At 32.9% G+C, this 21861-nt stretch overlaps 1 protein-coding gene across 1 annotated transcript in view; it reads left to right on the forward strand.

The window, feature by feature from the left end:
- The window catches only part of LOC138334588 (synaptonemal complex protein 1-like), a 31910-nt gene extending 20963 nt beyond the window's left edge, over positions 1-10947 (forward strand). The window contains exons 18-28 of the mRNA XM_069283239.1: positions 2189-2270; positions 2648-2773; positions 2862-3050; positions 3355-3567; positions 3965-4042; positions 4195-4266; positions 4591-4734; positions 6441-6758; positions 7450-7633; positions 7992-8095; positions 9586-10947. Coding sequence (XP_069139340.1) covers positions 2189-2270; positions 2648-2773; positions 2862-3050; positions 3355-3567; positions 3965-4042; positions 4195-4266; positions 4591-4734; positions 6441-6758; positions 7450-7633; positions 7992-8095; positions 9586-9759 — 1684 coding nt within the window. The 3' untranslated portion in view covers positions 9760-10947. The remainder of the gene's footprint in view (positions 1-2188; positions 2271-2647; positions 2774-2861; positions 3051-3354; positions 3568-3964; positions 4043-4194; positions 4267-4590; positions 4735-6440; positions 6759-7449; positions 7634-7991; positions 8096-9585) is intronic.
- The last annotated feature ends 10914 nt before the right edge of the window (positions 10948-21861 follow it).

The raw sequence follows: 21861 nt of genomic DNA on the forward strand, positions 1-21861 counted from the left end.
TCCCGACGAAAGTGTTTGTTATATTTTTCAGGGGGGTCGGATGAACCATAATCCAAGATGGCCGCACAACAGCCGCCATCTTGAAACAACATTTTGAACTTCTTCTCAAGTTCTACCGATGCGATTTGGCTGAAACTTGCATGAAATGATCCTGATATGGTCCCGACAAAGTGTTGTTATTTTTCGGGTCGATCCTAAATCCAAGATGGCCGCCACAGCCGCCATCTTGAAAACACATTTTGAGCTTCTTCTCAAGCTCTACCGGTGCGATTTGACTAAAACTTGCATGAAATGATCCTGACATGGTCCCGACAAAGTGTTGTTATTTTTCGGGTCGATCCGAAATCCAAGATGGCCGCCACAGCCGCCATCTTGAAAACACATTTTGAACTTCTTCTCAAGTTCTACCGGTGCGATTTGACTGAAACTTGCATGAAATGATCCTGACATGGTCCCGACAAAGTGTTGTTATTTTTCGGGTCGATCCGAAATCCAAGATGGCCGCCACAGCCGCCATCTTGAAAACACATTTTGAACTTCTTCTCAAGTTCTACCGGTGCGATTTGGCTGAAACTTGCATGAAATGATCCTGACATGGTCCCGACAAAGTGTTGTTATTTTTCGGGTCGATCCGAAATCCAAGATGGCCGCCACAGACGCCATCTTGAAAACACATTTTGAGCTTCTTCTCAAGCTCTACCGGTGCGATTTGACTAAAACTTGCATGAAGCGATCCTGACATGGTCCCGACAAAGTGTTGTTATTTTTCGGGTCGATCCGAAATCCAAGATGGCCGCCACAGCCGCCATCTTGAAAACACATTTTGAACTTCTTCTCAAGTTCTACCGGTGCGATTTGGCTGAAACTTGCATGAAATGATCCTGATATGGTCCCGACAAAGTGTTGTTATTTTTTCGGGTCGATCCTAAATCCAAGATGGCCGCCACAGCCGCCATCTTGAAAACACATTTTGAGCTTCTTCTCAAGTTCTACCGGTGCGATTTGACTGAAACTTGCATGAAATGATCCTGACATGGTCCCGACAAAGTGTTGTTATTTTTCGGGTCGATCCGAAATGCAAGATGGCCGCCACAGCCGCCATCTTGAAAACACATTTTGAACTTCTTCTCAAGTTCTACCGGTGCGATTTGACTGAAACTTGCATGAAATGATCCTGACATGGTCCTGACAAAGTGTTGTTATTTTTTAGGTCGATCCGAAATCCAAGATGGCCGCCACAGCCGCCATCTTGAAACATTTTGAAGTTCTTCTCAAGTTCTACTGGTGCGATTTGACTGAAACTTGCATGAAATGATCCTGACATGGTCCCGACAAAGTGTTGTTATTTTTCGGGTCGATCCGAAATGCAAGATGACCGCCACAGCCGCCATCTTGAAAACACATTTTGAACTTCTTCTCAAGTTCTACCACTGCGATTTGGCTGAAACTTGCATGAAATGATCCTGACATGGTCCCGACAAAGTATTGTTACATCTCTGGTTGATCACAAATCGAAGATGGCTACCATGACACTATATCTAATTAATTTCCTATATGTTAAGGCCCTTGGGCCTCTTGTTTGAAATAAAATTTGTTGAAAGAAATTGAAAATGATCCTGACATGGTCCTGACAAAGTGACACCATATATAATTAGTTTTACTATTGCCAAGGTAGTCAGATGACCGTTAAGGCCCTTTGGGCCTCTTGTTTTTAGCTTTCATTGCAATTTTGTTAAAAGTGAAGGTTTTTTGTCTTATTCATTTTTTTGTTTAAATTACTAGTTGTTTACTGCTATTTATTTTACATTGATCCTTAAAATGTGTATTTCACGTAAAAATGTACTGTTTATTGAGGACCTTGCATGAAAAGGGTTCTTGCTATTCGAAAACCTCCCACAAAAAAGCTTGACATTTCTGGGTACATCACTGTATCTTAAGAAATATAAAATGCAAATTTCTGTTTTAATTAGTGTAAATAATTGTGACAAAATATTTAAAATAGTTATTAATTTACCCAAAATGAGGAAAACCCAATAATTGCAGTTTTATCATGTTTCAAATTTAAAGCATCAAACGAACAATTATGTTACTGGTATTAATGTGAAAAAATAATTACCATATTCTGAAAGTATTTGCACTTCAAAATAATGTTGTTGCACACCTTTGCATGATACATGTATTGTTTCAGAGAAAAGATTGCTGAGCTAACAGAAGAAGTTGAACATAAAGTTAAAGAGAATGAAGAATTGAGAGGAGAAATAGATAAACAGGTGATTTAATGTCTATTGTATACTCTGTGTGGAGGTTTGATATCATGAACAACTACATAAATAGATAGTTATTCAAGTGATAATAGTTGAATTTAAGATACAAATTATTATTGACTTTCAAATTCCATTTTGATCAATCTGAACCTTCTTTTAGCTGTTATTTACCTACTTTTATTTTTCATTTATTTGTTTTTATTTGTTGATTTCATACTTGACTTATGATATGCTTTCATTGACAATGCCTGTTATTGAAATTCTATCAAGTGTTATCCTACTTTCCTATTATCAATTAGATAATACATTTTGATGGGAGAAATATGTGTACAAAGGTAAGAATTTTAGTCACTCAGAATATATGCTGTATTTTGTTCCAACAGGATGAAAACATGAATGGAGAAATAGAATCAAGAACAAAGGAGGCATCCGCACTAGAAGAAAAAATCAAAACATTGAAAGAAACTGTGTCTTCTAAAACAAAACAAATGAAAGAAGTGGAAAAGGAAGTAAGCATTCATTTGATTGATGCTAGCCTTGTTTGCTGCTGTTTGTAAAGTCAACTGAAGTAAAATATTATTCTTTTGTGGATTTCAGGTAAAAAGTCTAAAGAGCAAGTTGACATCCCAGAATAAACAAACAGATATTAAGGAAAAGGAGATACAAAAGCTAAATCTAGCTCTTGAAGAAGCAGATAAAGAAAAATCTGAACTTCAGGAACATATAGATAGTCTGAAAACAGAGGCTTGTTCAGATAAAGAGACAGTTGAAGAAGCCAAGCAACAGGTATGAAAAATGATAATGATATTGGACACTGTATATGAAATTATATTGTCGTAATATTATTGTTTATTTCAACTGAAAAAGTTTTCATTACATGAAACAGCATTTGCAATGATCAAAGTCGATGATAGTTGCGGTGAATTTAGCCTTAGCGTTGATCTTTAAACTATCAAATAAAATCTTTTTGTATAACCATTTAAAGTTTTCTTTGGCTTTTGTTGAGTATATCAAAACACTTTATCTTTGTAAATGATATCATGAATTTTCTTCTAATTTTGTTTGGTTGTTTGCTATATATTTTTTTAAGGCAAATGAGATGCAAATCCTGAGTGAAAACGCAATGAAAGAAAAGGAGGAAATCTCCAAGAAATGTGAGGCAGAGATAGCAAACATGACCAGCACATTAGAGAAATATCAACAGGAAAATCATAAACTTGTGGTACAGAAAGACAAAGAAATCAAATCACTGAAAGCTAAGATAGTTAGAGTAGAGAGGGATGGAGACAGTTCGCGGACAGAGGTACATAGACCTCAGATCAGAGTTACAACCACAATGATTACACACTCATATCACCACAATGTGTAAAGCTATGCCATTAAGTTATGTAATATCTGATATCAGGAATCCGAATGCATATTAAAGGCTATGCCATTAAATTATCAATGTGATATCAGGAATCCAAAATAAATCACTTCTATTTAGTGTTATGTATGCATAGCCGTCATTTTGCTTCTTTAAATTTAATACTTTAAACGTTAACATATTGAAATCTGTAGTTATTTGGTTTTAAAGATTTGATTGGATTAGTTGTAACCAAATGTTTTCCTTCTGTCATGTTAATGCCAATATAGGACAGCAACCAAGTATTTTATCATGACATATAAACTTTAAAAAAAATTCTTGATTATTGTTTTAGGTTGAACAAAGATTGCAAGACTTAAATGCAGAAATTGATCAACTTAAAAAACAAATAGACATCTCAGAAGAAGAAAGGGTAAGTTTGATGCATGACAATATGAATTTATTATAATATGCAATGGGAGACATTTATTTATTAATAGTATAAAATCTATTGACTCTTTTGATATCAATATGAAAATGCAATGAATGGAAAAAGATACATAATAATGTTTTCTGTACTTTCAGCAATCATTTGAAGAAAGATGCAAGAAATATTCCATAAAAATGACAGATCTTGAAGAAACATTATCAACTAAGGTTTGGTTTGTTATTGGCTCTGTCTTAATCAACAATAACTATAATATGATACAATTGAAATATTCTTGATGCTCTCCTGGATGTTTTGATCTGTATTTGGATTATTGGCATGCTATGTCTGTTTACAAGCTTCTTGCCAATTAACTCGCTACTTCTATTTCTGTTTAAAGCAAACTACCACCATCACTATAAATTCACTATTGCTTTCAAACTTCAGAGTTTTGTATCTACATGGTGGATACTGGTAGTTGTAGTTCATTGAAACTCCTTTCTTTAGAACAACTTAATTATAATTTTGTGTATACATCTTACAATAATTATTAGGAAGAGAAGATTTCAGAACTGGCTGATGTGATAGCTAGTCAGAAAAAGACGCTTACATCTTCTACAACTCAGACTGATCCAGTAAAGGAAAAGACAACATCGAGCCCCAGACCAAGAAAAGAACAAACTACTCCTGTTCCACAGGTTTGAATGTTTCTGTTTCAGGATCAAGTCTCTTATCAATTTGATTTACAAGTAACCATATTTACCAGTAGCTTTCAGTTTTATAATAGAAGTTTTTATGCTTTTCAAAATAATGATATGAAATGATATCAAAATGGTAATTTGAACGTCAGAGTACAGTACATTGGTAGGAAGAATGAAGTAATCAAGTTTTTCAGAAGGATTAAAGATGTTGTGCCTTGTAACGTATCTGTGCAACTTACAAGCTGAATACAAAATGAGTACAATATTAAATGAAAACGCCCAAATAGGAATTACTTACTTCCAATGACATTAAATCCTTCAAAGGAAATCTAGAATTACCTCAAATTTTAATGATTGTCAGTTGTATAACAGTAATACACTCAGTCTGTATCGAATTTGAGAATTCTGACACCGATAATAGGTATATAAACTTTGTTAAAATCAAACACCTGTTAAATCATCATGTTTGACTTGGCATTTTATTACTCCTGCCAACTTAATAGTGGTTATTACAACTAGTATATATATCTTGACATACAAAATAAAAAACACAATACTTCAGTAGAACTGTATACTCCATTCTGATGATTTTAGAACAGCGATGTATTACTTAAAACTAGGTAGAGAATAACTCTCAGTTGCCTCTTAATCGAGCGCATGTACCCGCTTCTCTCTTGCCTGTGTACAGTGCATTGTATGGGCTCGTGCCAAACTGTTTGTTCGCTTGACTTTCCATGGTTAACTCCCTATATTTACAGTTTGCACTGATGTGGACTCAATAACCATGCTTTCTAGTATTATCATTACCAGTGTATAATGATAGTACAACATGTGTGGCGATTCCATAGTTAGGGGAATAGTCGCTGGCGTAGCAATTAACGTGGGATCATGACCTCACTTTTGGCGGGAACATAGGAATGACTCAATCAGCTCGTTGACGATGACGGGAGAGTTAAAAAATATGGATATTTTAATAAAAATTATCCAACTGTCGTGAGAATAAATAATATTCATTTACATTTTCATTTCGCCGGGGTTACATAATTTACACGTATATATATACTCCATTATCATTATACCCTTATAACTTCAACAAAATAAAAATCTATTCCTTAAATATATGTTAAACTATTTTCATATGACCAATCTCTGATAATAGTTTTTAAAGGATTTAAAGATTTTAAGTAGGATTTTAATTAATGTTTAAAGAGATTCATATATAGAAACGACGAAAATAAGATGACATTAGCATTGTCTGTAAATATCTATCTTTTGACAAACATACCTTTGGTCAAAGGTTATACAAAGCGGTTCTCATATGTGATGTTTACCTACGTGTGGACTATGGCACCAACAGAGCGTAACAACAGAATCCCCCATCATTGCTACAGTCCTGATTAACTATGACATTTTTAATTAAGTATTATCTCCATAAGGATATCAACTCTATGATTTGACCAAATTTGGTATTTTTTTTCGATTAAATATATTACGGAAAAATATATGGGACTTAAACGTATTTCAATAGTAGGTGAATGATCAATATTGCAAAGAAATGCACTGGAAGCATTTTCTTCATACAATAGACCTTAAATAATTAAAGATTGCATCCGTAGATTATATGACTGTAATGTCATGTTGTGACATTATATTATGAAGCTGTGTTATATCTTACATGTGTAACTGGAACTTTATATTATCAGACTCCGCAACATGGCCGATCTGTAACGTTTAATGGTAACAGAACAAACACTCCTCAGCAACCTTGCGTTGCTACTACACCTAAACCTACAGGTACCAGAGTATCAACAACAGCTTACACTCCTGTGTCTGCCAACAGAATGCCCAAATTAACATCCAAAACCCCACAAGGCTCTTCTACCATGAAAACCCCGCAAAGGAGTATACTGAAACATGACTGTATTGATTCTGCAATCAAGAAAAGAAGAGTTGTTTTTGCAACACCAAAAGACGATTCAGATAGTTCAGATACAGATTCTTCACAGCTAATGGAAGTAGAGGTAAGGAATCTACTAAATTCAACCCAAATAAACGATTTAAAAAAGATATTTAAAAATATTAAGGTGAGTAAGAAGTTATTCAGACTTACCTTCCCAAATTTATTGCACAAAATACAGTGTAAGTCACTAAACATTTTGAAAAATAATTAAAATAATGATGTATTTATTTAAATTTAATTTTGGTGAAACTGAAAAACTGGAAAAAAATATGATATGCATATCATTGATGTAGCTTAATTAATATGTATTATAAAGAAGCATAGAGTAAATTTGGATTCCATTTGGTTCTACCATTTTGAATATTTTATACACATTTACCAATGAACTGTTCACAAACTAGTTAAAACTTCCAATATATAGATAATACTTATATAGAAATATAGAAAACTACTGGTGACCAAAGACATGTTTAATTAATGTGTCATTTCCTCGAATATTGTGGCATAGCAGCATCATAAATCCCACTTTGCTTTGGAATGAAAAATTTCAAAGACAAATTAAACTGACAAGAAAATACGTGTATGCGATTAAGATATTACTATTATTTGAAAAAGGAATGGATGCTTGACTAAGGAAATAACTAATATTTGTGAAATTCCATGGATTGTATGATCCAATGATTGTATGATCCATTGGTTGTATGATCAAAGATATTTTAAGCATATTCACAATCTGGAAAATTTATTTGTAGATTGATGAATTAGAGAAGCGATTAAAGGGAAATAAGGCAAGCACACCTTTGCTTGTAAAACCATCTCCCAAAGTACGGAATATGGACATCGATGACTGTGACAGGGAAAAGTCTGACAACACTAAAGGGAATGTTCCACTCATCAGAGTACCACGAGGAGGACCTTTGAAATCAAACAAAAAGGTACCTAAATTAACGCATATTTTCATAGCCAATCTTGGGTTTATATAACATAATATTGCTTTTGAATTTGAAAACTTCTGCAAAAGCGTATTTGGCTGTTTTGTAGAAGGAAATTGAAGGAGGTCAGTTTATGATATTAATAGCTGAAATCCAAAGGGACAGTGCAAGGATAGTTTGAAAATGGAAATGCAAGTTACCAAGAAAAATAAGTATAATTGAATTAAATTGTATCAAATTAAACCAAAACTCATTTTATAGAAAAAAGAGATAACTTTCTCAAACACATGTATATTGCAATTCTCTCTCTATCTTTGATTCTTTCCAATTCTCGTACATAAATTATTATTTAGAATGAGAAAATGATGAGAAAATGTCAAGCTTACAAGATGCAGAAATGAAAAAATTCAAGGATTTGTTTCCTAATGAGAACCAACCTACTAAGCTCGCTCAAGTGGAAGTGGAGGTATGCTTTTTTCAACATTGGATGGTTTTTTTTCTTCAAAAAATTTTAACGTTAAAATTCTAATCTAATGTAAGGTAAATACAAATTGATTTTAACTAGTTTTGCGAGATTTAACTGAACAATTTACTACCAAATAGTTATCGATTTGTTCTATCATGTTCGAGATGTTAGAACCATTTTTAGGTCATCTGACCCATCCTGACCTATTGTCATCATGCATTGTTTGTTGTCGTGTGCCGTGCGCCATACATGAACTTTTCATTCAAACGACTTCTTCTCAATAACCGAAAGGCCAAGGGTACTGATATTTGACCTGTAACAAATTTGGATGAAGGGCTACCAAGTTTGTTCAAATGAATGACCTTGACTTACATTCAAGGTCACAGAGTTAAAAAAAGGGTAAAATCTTTAAATGACTTCAACTCAAGAACCAGAAGGCCCAGGGTACTCTTATATTGCCTGTGGCATGCTGGGATGAATGGCTACTAAGTTTGTTCAAATGAATAAACTTGACCTTCAATCAAGGTCACAGGGGTCAAATAGACTAAAATCGTTTAAACAATTTCTTGTGAATAACTAAAAGCCATAGAGACCTGATATTGGGTCTGTGACATGCTGGGATGAATGGCTACCAAGTTTGTTCAAATGAATGACCTTGACATACATTCAAGGTCACAGGTGTCAAATAGGCTTAAATCTTTATAAACTACTTGCGAATATCTAGACCTAGAGACCTGATATTGGGCCTATGACACGCTGGGATGAAGGGCTACAAAGTTTCAAATGAATGATGTTGACCTTCATTTAAGGTAACGAGCTAAAATCTTTAAACGACTTCTTTTGAATAACTAAGAGGCCTAGAGACCTGATATTGGGCCTGTGACATGCTGGGAGAAGAGCTAAAAAGTTTGTTCAAATTAATGACCATGATCCTCATTCAGGGTCACAGGGGTCAAATATGCAAAAATATTTTAACGACTTCTTGTGAATAACTAAGAGGCCTAGATACATGATATTGGGCCCGTGACATGCTGGGATGAAGGGCTACCAAGTTTGTTCAAGTGAATGACCTTGACCTTCATTCAAGGTCACATGGGTCAAATAGGCTAAAATCTTTAAACGACTTCTTGTAGATAACTAAGAGGCCTAGAGACAGGATATTGGACTTATAGCATGGCGGGGATCAAGGGACCTTCATTCATGATCTAATTCAGCAAATATATTAGAACTTGGAACTTCTACTATTAAAAGAGTTCTTTGGATTGCCTTAATTGTTTGCCACTACTATATTCTTTGAGGTGTTGTATTGTGCCAACAGTCAGATGACCTTTAAGGCCCATGGGCCTCTTGTTTTTTGTGAAAACTGAATTAAAATATCGACAGACATTTAACGCATTAACAAGGGACTTATTTGAACAAAAATATATTTTCTTTTTCTAAGTAATTTTGTATGTATTGTGGCAGCTCATACAATATACCATCTATTCTAGAAAACACAACCCCCAAAATCCTGCAATGTACGTAAAACACCAAGCAAACCGCCAGGGAAATTTTTCAAGAGTTCGCCAAAAGACAGACCAACAAAAAGTAAAAAGTTGAAAGGAAAGGAGGAAACGTCATGGTTTGATTTAGACTCAGTTTTTGGATTTGGTCCAGAGGACTAGTCAAATATAGGTTAACGTTTTAGAGGAGTTATGGTTCCTAGACCAGAGGTTTTTAATGTATGCACAGGGGAAAACGGTCCTTTGAAAGAGTATATAACTAAATATTAAAATTCTGTGTTTAGTGTGAAGTGATGCCATATCCTTCACACATGCGTGCCATGCAAAGTGCTTAAATTCTGTAAAGATGTTAAGTAATGTATCACTGTATTTGTTAGTCAACGAATACTGTATAAATTGATCAAATGGTTTCTGAAGTAAGTTTACATCAGTGCAAATTTACACTATGAAGTACTTTATTCATTAATGCTGTTCAGATATAAAAGACCCTTGATAAAAACAATAGCATTGCTTTTAATTTTTCTGTATGTGTCATGTATTTGGCTTTGTCTTAATGGAATTTATCGAAGCTTGTTTGCAACTATTTGCAATGGATTTTTTTCTAGCAATATATAAAAAGAGAAATTGTGGCAGTTAAAATGGCTAAGTAAATACTATTTTGCCAGTGTATTAAATTTTATTAAAATCCCTAGAAACAACGTTTCTGATAAACAAAAAAGGAAAGCTTGCATGAAATGTATATGCACACACTTTTTGTTTGGATTCTTCATGACATTTCTACAATCAATTTACCGAGCAGGAATAGATTAAGATACAAACATTTAGGTACCAAAATATGAAGAAATCGTTATTATTTTTCATATTATTTTATATATCTAAATTGTGATAGGACCTTATCAGTTGTTAAATTGCTTATTAGTAATATTGTGTATAGGTCGATGGGCAAGAACTTGAAATTCATTGCTCTATTTTATTTGAGGGGATAACATCTTTATATGTATTTTTATGTTGAGGCATTTTATGTTTATTAGTAAACGTCCTTATTGTTGTTATATGAAAAGATTTTATTGTTTGTCTGTGATAATTCAATTCTTTTAAAATCTCTCATAACATTATTGTTATAGACACAAAGGTTTGGCTTATCTCGTTCCTCATGGCATATGTTGCATTAAAATTTACCTGGTTCTATATGTTGCTATGTCTTTATGTTTACAAATAGCGAGTGATACAAAAATGTGATAATGTAAATATTCCTAAAAAGTAAAGAAAATGATGCGTTTGAATATTGTTAAGACGTTATATGATGTCATTAGTATTGTTATCATTGAAATAAAAATATCTCTAAATCTAGCTATAAATCTCTGTGTTTCATTCCAATATCATTGCTCTGCTGACTTACTGAATATATGAAAAATGTTACTCTATGAACTTGATTTACAAAATTACCTAATATAATATGTTAAGAGTTGGAAATTATGAAGATGGGTTTAATATCTGGGTAATTCAGTGATAATTCCAGTGATTATTTTATTTCAACATGGCGATTTTTTTACCAAAATAAGTAAACAATATGACAGGTCATTATTTTATTCTCTTTTGGAAAAAGTAAATCTTAGGCAAAAACGCATTTACTTGATATATCTCCCCGCTGGTTATTGAATGCAAGTAATGCTTTAAATTAGAAAAAATACAACTTTACTGTTTTGTATTTGTAAACTAAGGATATCAAGGAGTTCAGATCTTAGATAACACCAATTGATTTTATTAAACATCACGACGGAGAAGTTGCAAACAATACTTTATAAACGACTTTTTTTGGGAGGGGATTTGTGAGCAATGAATATTAAGGAGATAACTATGTAATTGATCAGAAAGTATCGTGGTATCGAGTACCTTAAACATAATTTTCGTATTATATATTTCCCCGTTTATAAACTTAATTTATAGACTAAATATACGTTTTGACAGATTTTCATATAAGTTCACATAAATAATGATCAATAGTCACCTCATAAATCTGACATGTTTGGGAAAGTGCACAACTGTTCGTTATTGATATTGCTAGTGTTTATATGATTCTTTATGATTGTCACACAGGTTTGTATTGGCCGTCGCCACTTAATAAATCATTCAGTTTCTAGATGTCAATTTTCCCTATAGTAATAAACCTGTAACATGTATCATTTACGTTACTCGCGACGTATTATCTACAGAATTTACGTCATTTTTTATCTAAATACCAAAAACATTTTTGTAAGCCCAAGAAGAATGATAATAGCCCATAGTGACCGAATGCTGAATGTATTCTGTTCAAGAGTTATGAAGTTTAGAATTTTCGTGAGAAGCCATCAGGTGTATGCTAGTTTAGCTTAAGGCCATCGTTTGGCACCGAATATTTAATTGTGATTACAGAAATGGAAATATTCTTTATGGATACGGATACTTAAAAGATAAATACATTCAACTCAATTTATTGAATTCCTATAAACTATTTGACATATCATACAATATTATCCTTAAGTTCGTGTCAGTCATTTTTGTGTGATGTAAAGTTTCCGTTGAACACACACACAATAGATTGACGATTGTATAGCTTATGCTTTAATCTTTTTTTTAATGAATACATGCCATTCTATGTTAATTATAGCTTTTAAGGAAAATCTAAACGTTTGAGTTGCCGTTTAATAACAAAATGGACATAAATTTTGTCTCAAGTGATCTAGAAAATAGTTCTATACCTTATTACTGTAATGATTTTATCATATTGCCAATGACTTAAAGAAATAATTGATTTTATAGGTAGGACCCACCCCTACCATTTCATGTCGCGAACGTCTATTAACTGCCGCGGTAAGTCCAAATGATCATTGTATAACACAAAGAAATTAATTCTAGACAAATGCGTTTTCGGGATCTGAGAACTAACTGTGCCCCTTTTAAGGTTAGAGAGCAGGCTGGTGGTTTGGTTCAAATACTTTCACCAAAGCTCAGTTAGTTTCTTCACATCGAATATGTTAGTATAATCATTTCTGTATTTAATACTAGATTGTTCAAATGTGTTTGGAGTTTAAAGTTTTGCTGGAATTTTTTATAACTTTTTAATAAATGAATTAAAACAAAAACACGTTTAGAGTGACATTTATATATTTACGTTAAACTGATATACCTTTAACTACCTCAATATACGGTATTGACCATGGCATAGAAACTGGGCAGGTGCTAGTTTCGATTTAACAGAATCAGATTGTCAGAATTGTACGTGCCAATTACGATACAATTCCACAATAGATGCCAGCTTTCTAGAAAAATACTGTTAGGCTGATCATAAAATTAAACTTTTTCTTTCAATAGCACTTCGACTCTTTGATCAATAACGCCGACATATGGCATATTTACTTATTGGTTAAATGCAGCCATCTCAAGAAGCGTGTTATAATTAGTGTCCAATTTATATTGTGTTCATTGTATTTGGCACTTTGCTTGATTAATTGGCTCCCATGTGCAATTCAGTACATTTGATACATTGTTGTTATTTCCGACATATTCATTAGATCAAACTTTACGAGTTTTATAGTTGAAATGCAATGTGTTAACATTTTCTTGGTAAATTTACGTGAATTTTAAGATTGCTCAATGCATTGCATTGTATATCATCGGAAAAAGGGAAAATAACCGAAAATCCGAAATATTAATTCACTAGTTAGGACTATTTTGCGGGATTTCTGAAAAATAATAGTAGTTCATACCGGCAAAGACTTCTCCAACGATTTACCTACGATTAAGTTTCAACGCATCTGGTTATTTATGAAGCTCATCGAGTACACTCACACTCCTATACGTAGATGAAAGAGTGCACATACTAACCAATGAAATATTCATTGAAGCGCCACTTTTATTATATAATACTATTACAAATGTCTATCGACCACAATTTTCTTCGTGACACTACATTTTTTGTAGGTCTACTTTGTTTTTATCAATGTTTGCTTGTTTACTAGGACCTAACTGTTAACTTTGCTTTATCTGATTCGAATTTATTAATTTTATGTTTTAAGAATGTGAATCGCTAACAAACCTCCACTAATTATTATCAGTCATACAGTGTATATGCATACAAGTATATTACACTACATATAGACGTTGATATGGCAACAAAATATTTAGCTTATTGCATAGTGTGACTTTTTATATCCGACGTTATCCATACATGTGCATCTTCATAAATGTCAAATAGTCATTGATTTACATAATTTAGATAAATATGTAGATGTTTTTACACTCAGTATAATAGTTAAATTAGTATTGTCATTTAAATGCACAATTAGTCATATATTACCGTTTTCTACTTTAAAATACACGTATACTGTAATCGATCATTATTTTTATTAGAGCATTTAACAACTTTCTTTAAGTTAGCTAGTTCAACAACTGGAATATGATAACTAGTTTTGGGAGACATTGGCTTTGTAGCTCTCGTTTCAGACTAAAGATAATATAGATATTCTTTTACTTTCTGTAGATCGGCGTCAGTAATCTGTTTAGATATACCAGAAGCATCCTTGTGAAATATTAAGAAATAATTAACATTGATTTTTACCTTTAAATTTGATTAAAGACTTACGAGTTGACCTTGCTACTGTTGAGGAACTCTCAATCAAAATCTTTAAAGTTTACTTGACGGGCGAATCATTTTACCTTTTTGACAAAGAAAAACGTTGTGGTAACTCATGGAAGCATGGTTAGATTTACATGACTATTTTAATATTTGTTTTCATTATACGCATGAAATAAGTATTAAAATTGCATCAAAGAAAATGTCATGTTAAGATGAATTTATCATGTTATGCATATAAGAATTACAATCAATATTATATTATGATATCACTTTTGTAAAACTTTGTGAACGAAGAAGGACTTTTTGATATCTAAAAACACCCAGTACGGTAGGAATATTCTATTAATAGATACAGGATAATAAGTTTTAATTTGCCTTTTTCATAAATCTTTTAGCGTTATATCCAATCTTTGAAGTAATAAAACCGAGAAAGACTAAGCGGATAATGCGATTTAACTTTCATTTTCATCTCTATAGGGCTCTGTCATTTACCAATGCAGTTTACTCAAGATCATTTTTATTTCTATCAGGATGTTTGTGAATTTGATTCAAACCTGCCTATAACAAATCAACATGTATAGACTAACACCCACATCGCCCCGACCTTGCATTTATTTATTCGAAAAAAATACTATTAATTAATCAATAGAATTCTCTCATGGATTGCGACTCTCTCTTTGATACTTTGTGCATTTCCCAATCTTTAATTCAGCCAAGGTAGTACAAAGCATACAGATTTTGCCAATTTAAATAATGACTATGTGATGATCTGCCAAAATACGTTAGCGCGAAAACACTAGCTTCAAAATGTTAATTATTATGATATGAAAACATGAAAGGCTTTAGATATTCAATGTGAACATTAAAACGCGTATGTATCCATGATAAGTACATACATGAACCGCTTATTTTGAAAACATACGGTCATCGCTTTTTCTCATACAGGAAAAGGGGAAGTTTATTCCGCTGCTAATACTTTACCCTTTGCTTTTTCGTCACATCTTTACCCATTCGGATCTATTTGAAAACAAATATAATAGTTGTTATAAAAAAACTGATTTTGGTAATTTTCCACATTAAGGCTCAAAAAATACAATTGTTTAGTATATTTAACCCTCTCGATTCGTCTCATGAATTGGCAAATCAAGAGACAGAATACTTTTGAAATAAGCTACAAATTTGAATATTTTATAGTAACATGGGTTGTTTCCATACTTTACCTATTCATATTCTAGATGGAGGGACATCACAATAAAAAAAAACACCATCATAATCTCTATCCAAATTTAATTGTCGGCTATTTAGCCCTGTTCAGGCACAAAACCAAGTCAGGAAGGTGTTGTCCATTCTGATGTTTTAGATTACAATAAAACAAAATTGGTTCCTCGCAGCTAAACGAGACAACAATAATAGAATTAGGCACTGATCGCTTTGCAGGGAGTAACTTTTGAACAATGACAGATTGACACGTATGACAGTTATCCGATTTTAAGTGACGGTAAAAAAATCGTCACTTCTATAATGTCTATACTTTACACAAATGCAATTGTGTTTTCATGTTCTTTTCTATTCTCCATAACTGTTAAATCATGCTTGCTCGTTCTTCCGATCTTTTTTGGCCTGGTTCTGTTTGCTTGTCTATAGCCTCCGGACCATGTCTGTATATAAGATTTGGGCACACTATATACACTGAAAACCACTAATACACTGAAGTCACCAGTCTGCCCAGCCCAAATGATAGGGATTTGTTGGCCTAAGCCTCTTGAAGTTAGAGTTTAAACTAATGAACGAAGCTCAATCCGACTTCGAATACCTTCCAAATTTGCACCTGGTTAGGCTAATGGTATCGTTGACGGAACTGAAAACAAGATGAATTTCAATCTTGTCTTAGATTGATGTAAGGTGAAAGATTGACATACAGAAAATCATCGAACTATGTTTTGGAAATAATCAATTTCATCCTGAAATACACTGTATACAAAATTCAATTTTCGTTTTATATTGGATTAACATGAAATGTTATGATTTGCTTAGTAATCGTTCTTTCCTCTTGGCTTTTGATTCAATCTGTATTCTTAGTGAAACATTTCAATATACTGAATTTGTCATGACATGTTAATATATCGCTTATGTTATTTGCCTACTGCTTCATTATGATTAGATTCAATTTTTCATTATTATTTTTAGCTTTGCGATTGATGCTCAGCTGCATTCACTCTTCTTTTTATCGTTCCTGAATCTTATCACGTTCTACATGAATATACAGAAATGCACGGAGTAGTACTTGCTCTTTTCAAACCGCTACCTTACAACAGATGTTATAAACAATGCTTGGCCAAAATCCCAAAATATGTCAAAATGGTCTTATAACTTAATCGTAATACTTCTATGAAACAACCACAAGAAATCGAACCATTGTGATCTCTTAGACTAAGAAGTATTTAGTCTACAACATCTCTGCCAACAAAAGACCAGTAAGGAATGATAAGACGAGTGGAGATTGACACGAGGATGACCGGCTGCCAGATGACCGATGACTCCAGACTGGACAACAACCTTTTTAAAGATTGTCATCTAGCCAGCTTAAGTCTCTCATTAATACAAATGCCCCTTTGTTGACCTCGTCTCAGGTGATACTTGTATATCCAAGTTTCAGTAACATAAGGTGACACCATGCTCAGACATCAGACAAGATACCCGTTTATAAAAAAAAATAAAAAAGAAACAAAAACATCTTATTTAACTCCATTATGTGTTACAACTGCATTGCCACTTAATTTACAGCGACATGATAATACAAGTCATCAGATACATAATTCGATCAAGAACATTTAAATTATTACTGTACATTTCCTGGTAAATTGTTGAATTCTGTAATTGTTGTCAAAGTCTGTACGCCATTTTGTGCATCTGCGAGAAAAGTCGACTATGTTTGACCATGCTTTCTGTTGAAGTCGAGTGACTTCTGCCTGATTGCGTCCCTAACTGAGAAGGCGTCCGCCGGAATTAGGCTGATTATACAAATGGCTAGCTATGAAAAAGAGTTGGGACTAAAATCATTCTCGTTGGCGTCAAATGGCATTTAAGTAGTGAGAAATATAGCGGCCAGCTTTAATGATTTTCGAAGTTTTTATTTAGTACTTTTCAGCGTCACTGCATTTGCAGTTTGAACTTAAAAGGTGAACGTTTTAATGATTTAAGTAATTTCAGACCATTGGTCCTTTTTCGAAGTATCGTGCATAGACTATGATCTACACTGTAATTTAGGGATTAATGTCGATACCAATTAAATGACCGAAATTAATAAGTCAAAGTTAGTCACTCAAACACCGTGCCATGAGTATTAGAAGTGTTTAATTCAACGTATCCAAGATAATAATTTGTGATTCTGTGTCGCTATTTTGCAACATTAAAAATCAAATCAAAACTTGGAAATAGTGATATTTGGGAACGACAGCTTTGTCGTTGGTTGGTCGCATAGAAAGTAGACATTATTTACCTATACATGGCGTACAAAGGTGGTAATCATATTAGCAATTAATTATCTGCCTTTATCTCATCCGAATGATTTTTTGCCAATGATTTGTAACGATTTAGTCGTTTCGTGCAGTGCAATACCACTTACATTCATTATCTAAAGCTTATTTGTTTATCTTCCTAATATAACACTATAGTGATGTACACAAAGAAAATATGCACCGTAAAAGAACTTTTATCTTTAAATTATTAACACATTGTGATATAAAGATGATAAATTAAATACTATGCTAAATATTATCAGAATAAAACAATAATGAAATCATGAATTCAAGATCCACATTTCTTATTCGTATTGTATCATAAGGTTATTGACATCAATTGCTTTGAAATCTTAAATTATTATCACAACCTAGATTTGTAACATAATATCAAGAAATAGAAATGAAATTTTATATCTGAAATTCAATTCGTATAATCGTTCATAACACTAGGATATGAAGGTATATCCAAAATTCAAATATCGCAAAAAATCAATAATAATTTACGTCTGCCTTCCTTAACATGTTGTTGCCAGAATGAACCTTACATTGTACACATATGATTTGCAGGTGCAAATAGTTTAACATCATAGCCACCTATAATAACGCCCCATATTAAAATATTAGTGATTGTCGGAACGATTTAGAACTTATTCAAAACCACAGATACCTGTCTGTCCGATAATATTTCTAGTTCACCATAAAATGACCTTGTTTTAATGTTTTAATTAATAGCTTTGAAAGCTGCTTCTCATTTACTGCCGATGACACGTTTTATTATATATGATAACCAAAATTAAATATAATTTTTACATGGTTTTCAATAAACGAAACATAATGTCCATTTGCAGCTGAGTTTAAATGAAATATTTAAAATGATAAAAGTATTAAGGTGAAAACAGACAGTTGTGTAAGGCGTTTAAGCCCGTGGCTATTTGTCTGGTAGGTAAAGCTAAAGCTAAAATCCAAACAAATGGGGATATGTTAAGGTCACGAACAGAGGCGGGAAAGCGCGCTATCCACTGAGATGGCGAAACCGATTCAATCCAACCGATTAAAGGGAATAGTTATCATAACAATGTATCAAATCTTAGTGTCATCACCGTGATAGGAGGTATTAACTATGCAACTGATGCGACTTTTTACTAGGAAGCAATGCTGTCAAACAACGACAATGTTTTTGTTTGTGTGTTAATTTATTATTTTTTTCATACAACACCAAAAAGAAAGATGCCGAAGAGAAAAACGCAAATGAAAAAAAAAATGTTTAAATGAATACTCTTGGTAAAAACTGAGGAGAGAAATGAATGATATGTTTAAAACAACAATTAAGATCACGTTAATGCTAAATGAATATAAAAATAGTAGACCCATTGTACCTGTTTGAACAGTTCGAGCCACAGAATGGCATGTATGTTGGTCAGAACACCATGGTATTAGCGATTGACTCTTTGAACTTCTGTACAACACCAATATGTTATAGATAATATTTAAATATCTGACTTCCAGGCTATACTAATACACATATTGACTTAATCAATCTCAATACCACCAAAGTTAAAAGAACTTTAGGAGACAGACAAAACATGACATACTTTCTTAAAAGTCATTATGTCAATATTGAATATATATTCAATGGCGTATGAACTTTTGAGTAGCTTTAAATGGTATAGGTGGTAAATGACTTACTTAGTCAGGTTTTAAATACGTAACATAGTTTTTGATTAGGAGTACTACATTTCCAATAGATTATCATACTTAATGAGAAATACATCAAGAAAGCAAATGTATCTAAGTGACGTTCACGATCTTTCATCATATCGCGTTTCCTGAGAAAATTGTTTGACTGTTCGAGGCTTGCAATTTTCTGAGATTTGTTCTATGCACAACTGTTCTATTAATAGGCTAACGTTTACCTACAAAAATACTTTAATTGGAATTACAATATAATGTCAATGTATAGAATGCTTTAAAGTTAACTTTACTCCCGCTGTTTCCGGATAGTGGTAACCAAACATTTGAGAAAATCTAGCTGCGTCAATAACAGTGCTTACCTAGAGATATATAGCAGCTTCATATCACCACTATTCATCTTAAGTTAATGCAAAATGATTCCTAAATAAAGTATTATTTTCAATAGGTATCTGTTTTCCTCTTGTACATATATAAGTTTTTGTAGCAGTTTTTTCTATAATTTTCTACGTGAACTGACAGATTAGATTTTAAATCATTAAGCTGACCAGAATGAAGATGTTTGACATACCTTGTTAGTTTTCCATTACTAAGGTAAATGCCGTGCATCGGAAGTTATACATTTGCATCTTGGTGTGAGTCCATTCGTAGTAGTAAACAATTGTTTTCGTTTGTGTTTAAACAACGAGATAAAAAGTAATGTGTTTCTATTTTCAAATGATTTGATGGAAATGATGAATGTTTTCTTTTAATTCAAAATGTTCTTTTGATATCGTATGGACTTTATTTTTGAAAATAGGCCGACTCTGTTATTTCAACTTGAAACCTTTATCTCTCATATCTGTCCGATTCCATAAAAGTCATTAAGAAAAGTAAATGGAATTGGTTTTGTTGTGATTGGAGACGACTTGATTTGTTTTGATATATTCGAGCTCACATGGAATTGAATGTTTTTCCCGATCATCTTTTAATCTTCCGAATAAACATGATAATGCTTTTCTATTTACAATACAATACATTTTACAGAGATTGACCTTTACCGGAGCACTGTACATATGTATGTCCATGTCCGAGCGAACGATATTTGTTAGCTGAAAGGGTCACACGACGATAAACCTTATCTTACTTACCATCTTTATGTGTTAGTATAGTAATAATATAATTAAAACATGCTTAAGTGTCCGAAGACAATGTTGCTGACAATATTAAAATGCAGCCCAACTATCACATTATTACAGCAACACTGTACCGCTCAAGTTTGTGGTACTTTTTTCAGGGAAAATATTTACCCAACTCGTTTTGCTTATAGTGTTTTAATATTGGTTTTTGATTCACTATTTTTTCGGCAATATGTGCTTTTGAGTTTTTCATCAACATTAAACACAATAGAGATCACATGTGAACTACCTAATGGAGAGTAATAAGAAAACACTAATAACGATGGTATGATGAGCTTTCTTACACATTACGGCAATTCTGTGAAAACTATAGAATGATATACCCAAGGCATCCGATCACTTATTCTTTATTACTTATGAAGAATAATAATCATAACCCATGTGGTAGTACTTTATCATTATATTTTATATAAATACAAACTAATATAATCCATCTGGTTTGTGAATTATTGAACATATTTTATCTTACCACCCGATCACGTGTTGTTTGTTTTAATTTTGGTTTACATTATCACATTCATTTATGTCCAAGAACCATGATTGACGATACGATAATTAGGTATCACAATCTGACTACAAATTCATTAAATTTAACGATAGTTTCCTGTGTTAAAACAGTTGTAACCCTGAATTGAACTTGTGGTCACTAAACATGACTAAATACGATTATACCTTCTAAATCAAGAAGACTGTCATGTCGATGTTAAATTGAGTACAAAAAGTTAAAATATTTCAAGTATTTTTCGATATGGTAGCCAATTAAATCCAAATTTAATGAGCCTGCTTTCGCTGGTTCGTGATAAAATCTATATATGAAGTTTGTCGGAACGTTTACCTTTACTCTAGATGGTCAAGCAGTCATTTGTTTTCAGATCAGGACCTCCAATTTAAACCAAACTGTAATGTTGACTAGGCAAATAGATAGGTGATCGAAACATCAGAACAGGCCATACATATACTATAGAATCTGACTTCAAGCATTTCATCCGCCGTGTTTACTTTGGGTAACGGACGACAACAACTGTTACCCTGGAAGTCAATAACTTGGGCGACAGCTCTACCAGTTAAACCTTCACTTCGGAAATAAATGTTTCTGAACTTTCTGTGTAAACTCAGTTGGCCTTTGTCTCGACTTTAATCAAACAGTCCTTGCTTTACAAATCGCATTGTCTTCCATTTAACCAAACAACTCTTGGGTTATAAGCGACAAACTATGTGTTTGTCAGTCATTAGTTTCGTTAAAAGTGACCGCTTCACCTGG

This window comes from Argopecten irradians, chromosome 1 (assembly GCF_041381155.1).
Source record: "Argopecten irradians isolate NY chromosome 1, Ai_NY, whole genome shotgun sequence".
Lineage (NCBI taxonomy): Eukaryota > Metazoa > Mollusca > Bivalvia > Pectinida > Pectinidae > Argopecten > Argopecten irradians.